The sequence below is a fragment of the Podarcis liolepis genome (assembly GCF_965112155.1).
Source record: "Podarcis liolepis genome assembly, chromosome: 15".
Taxonomy (NCBI): Eukaryota; Metazoa; Chordata; class Lepidosauria; order Squamata; family Lacertidae; genus Podarcis; species Podarcis liolepis.
Genome location: NC_139566.1, coordinates 7,273,546 through 7,279,326, shown reverse-complemented (window position 1 = coordinate 7,279,326; position 5,781 = coordinate 7,273,546). Strand labels below are relative to the sequence as shown.

At 43.7% G+C, this 5,781-nt stretch overlaps 1 protein-coding gene across 1 annotated transcript; it reads right to left on the bottom strand.

Moving 5' to 3' along the window:
* Positions 1–377: 377 nt before the first annotated feature.
* On the bottom strand, positions 378–2,066 carry LOC310694304 (uncharacterized protein). Its single transcript, XM_083477425.1, has 2 exons — positions 1,951–2,066; positions 378–1,125 (listed from the first exon to the last, which is right to left on the bottom strand). Exon 2 carries the CDS (start codon positions 1,105–1,107, stop codon positions 610–612), a length of 498 nt encoding a protein of 165 aa, XP_083333551.1. The 5' UTR covers positions 1,108–1,125; positions 1,951–2,066; the 3' UTR covers positions 378–609.
* Between the last annotated feature and the right edge of the window lie 3,715 nt (positions 2,067–5,781).

Sequence of the window (5,781 nt, the reverse complement as noted above, 5' to 3'; positions counted from 1 at the left end):
TTATTGTCCAAAGTCTTGTAACATATTGATTACAAAAGCTGTAGTCCACAATACATTCCACACTGTGTACGTATGCAAATGTTGCAAAACTACAAAAGATTATCCAGCTATTATGACTGTTGCTTCTCTGAATAAATAATGGTTTGAGGCACTCTAAAAGGGGACTTGTTTTGAAAAAGGGGGAAATGATAATTCTCTCAAGGCGAATGTACCTTATTTTAACCACATAGAACTAAACCATTCAGGGGGCCAGAGAGAACGATGTCCTGCAAATGTTCCAATTTTAGTTTGGCCAAAAACTGCTTCAGACAGCTGAGGCCCTGGACACCTTCCTATGTGGAACTGAGGCTTTACATTTAAAAACCAGGACAAACAGGTTATTAGAATGCAGAACAAGCTTTATTGAAAAGGTCAAAGTAAGAGCATTCAAAGGGGCAAAGAAGAAAATCGGTGTAGAAGGATCTTTTTTCTTCTGCACTCTGAAGCAAAGAACGGAGGATGAATACCAGGAGTGATTGCTTGAATTCAGCTTTTCTGAACCATGGCCGATAGATCTGTACCAAGCCCTCTGATTATCAGTTCGGGATATGCTTCTCAGGTTTAATTGGTCTATGAACAAATGCTATAACGACGCCTCAACTTCCTTCCAAGGATTGCTCTCCCCCCATAGCCCGAACCATAGCCCAAACCTCCAGAGATTCCAAGGAGGCCAGACCCCAAGCCCCCATAGCCTCCTACGATCCCGGAACCACCAACGGCACATGGAGTGTTGCCTCCAACAGCCACAGGCTCACAGCTGGCAGAGAGGATGGGCCCTGGGAGGGTCACAACGCAGGCAGGTGGCTGGATCATGACCTCTGCTGGTGGGATCTGGTTGATGGGCTTAGGGATAATCCCATCTAGGATGCCAAGGTTGGCTGCTCTTTCAGCACCTCCATTTCCATAGCCCAGGCCTCCATATCCGCAGCCGAGTCCTCCAAAACGATAGCCGAGAATTCCCAATCCATAGCCGAGACCACCATAGCCAAGACCTCCTGCTGATCCAAACCCAACAGTGGGGGTGGAAGCACAGGATGGGAAAGCGCAGGATGGACCACAGTCAACCATTGTTGGGTGGAGGTGAGTCTGAAACCAAAAACACCAAGGGAGAAAATAAGTGTGGGGTACATCACTTCAATGGACAGTGGGGAGAATATTTCAGACATAATCATCCTGTGGCAGTAGAATATTTTACCCATTCCCAGTTCACTAAACTCAATCCATCTTCCTTTCTCCATCACTGAGAGTCAGCTGTCTTTGATAATTCTGAAAACATTAAGCCCTCATGCCTGAAACATTTATTCTTCTCTGCTTTTGTTACTACAGCCCTTCTCTTCATTGTGGATCCCAAATCCAATCCCTGATCATTTCAGGATAGTCTAGGAATGTCCCCTGCTTCAAGGCCTGTAGAACAACAGCCAATCTGAGTAGGTAAAACTGAACTAGAGATTCCAATGGTCTGTCATGGTACAGGACAACTCCCTATGCTCATTTGAGTCAGGTATTTATTTGGAACCGTGAAGATTAGAACCTTACTTTAATTTTAGGGGGAGGACAATTTTTCAGTGGCCGAACACGTAGTTTTCATGCAGAACATCCCAGGTTCGGTCCTTGGAATCTGCAGATTGAGCTGCTAAAGACTCCCTTCTTGAAACTCTGGAGAACTACAGCTGATCAGTGTGGCCAAAACTGAGCTAGATGGACTAACACAGCTAAATACTTGATTTCATAAGGTACATATAGAAAAGAAACCAGCCAACAACCTAAGAGTGAAAGGTTCCTGGTGGAAGATCTACCCAATTCACAGAGTAATAGAACTTTAGCCTTCTCTTGGAGTTTAGTTACCTGAACGTTCTGACCACTGCAAGAATCATTCAAATATAACATCATATGTGCACACACTTGACTTACCAAAGTCTCAGAGGAGTAGAAATGAAGTGAAGGAGGTGAAGCCAAAGGAAGCTGTTGGAAGATCTCAGCTCAGGGAGCCCTTTTATACCATTTCATCTGTATCTGCTGGTGGCTCCACATCCAGCTTGGATACACCTCCTTTCCCCTCCGGCTTTAATTAGTAAGCAATTTTTGGAATGCATCATGGCCCTAATTAAGAAACGAGGCAAAAGTGTTTTCACAGCACCCCACTCTCTTCATAGTTATTCTTCCACAAGACAAAGTTAATAAAAGATTAAGAAAAATAAAAATTCTTGTCTGTTCCTCCTGGCAGGCAGATCAAAAGGTGTTTTGTCCCCGTTCATTATTTTCAAAATAGTTGTTGATTTCCTCAGAAGTCTAATTGACTTTAATACCCAGGATTTTAGTTAGTCATTCTGTGCACAACACATAGCAGGTTTTGTTTATGTTTAACCTCCACTGTTGGAGGTAAGATTGGGGGAGAAATTTGATCCAGGTTGCGTTTTCTGGAATGGTATAGCAATTGAGGCAGTGTACTCCTATGAAATCCACTTATACGAATATTTCATACAGTTCTGCAGCCAGGTGATGTGTACAAAATTGTGCATAAGAATGGGCATACTGTACTAAGTGAAAATAACATACAAAAAATGCATTATAATCAAGAATATTTTTGGGGGGGGGGGAAGAGTTGCTGTTATGCTCAGTTTGTGCTTGCTGGGCTTCCCATAGACATCTGGTTGGTCATTGAGAACAAGGCTCTTCCAGTCTTCAATGATGCAAACGTACCATATAGCAAGGTATGGATAAGTGTACGCAATAAAGCAAGGAAGCGTATGAGAATGTCCACAACTATTTGGGAATTCTTTTCAAAGAAGATATTTGAAGAAATAAAAGGTTCATATAGTGCCAGCTGTTTTCAAAGAACCAGGGATTTAAGGACATAAAAATGGTCGACTGGATCAGACCAAAGGCCCATCTAATTCAGCATTCTGTCTATGGAATAGACACATGTCTATGGAAAGCTCACCATCATGGCCTGAATCCGACAGCAGTGATTTCCAGCAATAGGTATACAAAAGCGTGCTGACAGTAGTTATAGAACATAATCATCATGGCTCGTGACCATTGATACCCTCATTCTCCAAGAATTTACGTAGTTCTAAAAAAGAATCCTTCTGGATCAGGCTAAAGGTGACCCATTAAGCCCAGCATCCTATTCTCCCATTGGCCAACCAGATCTCCTAATGGGAAGTCTGCAAACAAGATCTGAATGCAACAGCACAGTCACAACCTGAGATTCCCAACAACTGGTATTCAGAGGCTTACAGTCTCTGATAGTGGAAATAGAACATACATACAGTGTTGGAAGCTCAGGTATATAAGCTAGGTGACCTATGGCTCCTTAAACCAGGGTTATAGTTGCCAAAACGGAATGCCTAGTTGCCATTTTGGGGCCAGAGGGCTCAAAAGTTGTATTTTTCAATACAACCTTTCGGTTCCTGAAGTCGGTCGTTGAGAACAGAATGAAGTTCATTCTGATTGTGCAGATAAAATAAAACAGAATTCTACAGGATGTGCTGCTAGTGTATGAAAAGAGCCAAGAGCCAAGGTTCTTGGAGGAAACTGATTTTCTGGGTCCATTTCATTTGGGGTTTAGGCCCAGTTTTGGCACAGAAACTGCTTGGGTCACCCTGTATGATAACCTCTGTTGGGAGAGAGCCAGGGGAAATGTGTCTTTGTTTGTGTTTTCATGGTTTCTCCTGCATTGGTCTGTACTGCAACTTTTGTTGGTATTAAAGGGTTAAGAAGCTCTAATCAAGACACTCTAGTCACTGAGCAGCTGGAGGTCGTTAACCTTCCAGGAATGTGAGTTTGTATAAATAGTCAACTCACTCGTGTGTTTGCCTCTCTCTTCCCCCTTCCCCTTTCTTTTGGGGCGTGTTTGCTGATATGTGTAGTTCTTCACCAGGGTTTTTGTTTTGTGTAAATAAACCTTTTATTTGAGTTCCAAACCGCTTGCTCCAAGATTCCTTTATTGAAAAGATGCTGACTCTCCAGCCCTTCTTGAGCCGCTGTGCGAAATGCTCTGCTGTAATGGGACATTGTGGCATCGGAAGCGCACTGGACATTTGATTAGCATTAAACTAATTAAAGTTTAATGGGACAGGTTATGGCTGTTTGTACGTCAAGAAGGAGATAAGGAGTGCAGTTCAGAGTGATTTATGAAAGGACTGGAGCAAAGACAGAAGCGGTTGCCGACAACGAAAGCCTTCAAAGCAGCTTGAGTCCTGCAACGTGCCTAGGAAAAGTTTTAAAGAGGCACTGCGCAGTTTGTACTCGCTGGAAGACGTCTTATTCCTCGAGGAGCCACCTCAGCAGCTGGGAGACGGTCTACAGGTGTGTGAGTATCGTTCCTAAGCCCCAGGGAGGATGGCAAAGTCCCAGGAAAGTTTTACTGTCCCGTTTACGCGACTCAATGGGAAAAATTGGCAAGATTGGAAGGCTAGAGTAAGGGTTTGGTTGCAAGCAAAAGAGTTGTGGAGTTGTACTGAAGCACCGCCTTTACAGGCAGCTGCAGACGCGTCTGCAGAAGACAAAGCAGCAGCGGCAGCTTCTCAGAAACGCGACAGGAAAGCCCAAGGTCTACTAGTTTTGGCAGTGGGACCAGAGCAAATGCCTTATGTTTCTGAGTTAAAGAACACGCATGAGGTCTGGACGGTTCTGCAGCGGTTAAATTCCAGAAACACTGCGGGGGCCAAGATCCATGCTACAAGATGTTTGTTTGATTTACGTCTCCAACCGGGAGCGTGTGTGAAAGAACATATTGCCAAAATGGTGTCTGCCTTTAATCAACTAAGACAGCTGGGCATTCCTTTCTCTATGGAGCAGCAGTCATACATATTGTTGTCTTCTCTTGATAAAAGCTATGAGACTCTAGCTTTAACTTTGGAAGCTATGCCTTCAACTGAATTAACCCTTGAATACATTTCTTCTCGACTTGCTGATGAACAGGATAAAAGGCAAAGAGAAAGAGGTTTGTCTTCAAAGGGGAGTTATGCTGTGCCTAAGAGTGGGGATGCTGAGTTTGAGAACACAGTAAATGCTTTTGCAGCTAGACACTGTTTTCGCTGTGGTTCCTCTTCCCATTTAATCAGGAATTGTACATGTGAACCTGGTCAAGACAGCACCAAGGCCGTTACCCCTAGTTACCAGACAAGGAGTTCCAGGGAACGTCGAAGAAGAGGAGGAGGTCGTGGCTACTCCCACAGCACACAGCACATGGCTTCAGCAATGGCGTTGATGCAAGGGCGTGGCCAAGGCAGCAATCTACGCTGGTTGATCGACAGTGGTGCATCTCACCACCTGGTGGCGCCATCTAGTGTCCGTTTGCAGAATTGCAGACATTTGCAAACCCTTAAAGTTGTGACAATGGCAGATTCAACTAAACGTTCCTTAGAGACCGTAGGCACAGTGTTTTTGAAGTGTTTGCAAACAGAAATTGATGCCTATGTGCTAAAGGGAATGAAGGGGTGTATTTTGTCTGTGTCAGAACTTGATAGAAATGGGTTTAAAACTGTGTTTGAAAATGGGGTTTGCACTATTTCAAAGAATAACGTATCTCTTTTGCAGGTGGAATGCAGAGATGGGTTATATTATTTTGAGACAAGTCCAGATGAAGTTGAACAGGCTCATGCTGGTTGTGTGAACTCGCCTACCCATAATTCTTGTGTTCATTTATGGCATCGCCGTTTGGGACATATTAATTTTCAGTATGTTAAAAGACAACCTGAATTATCAGAAGGGTGCAAATTGAACAAATGTGCTAAG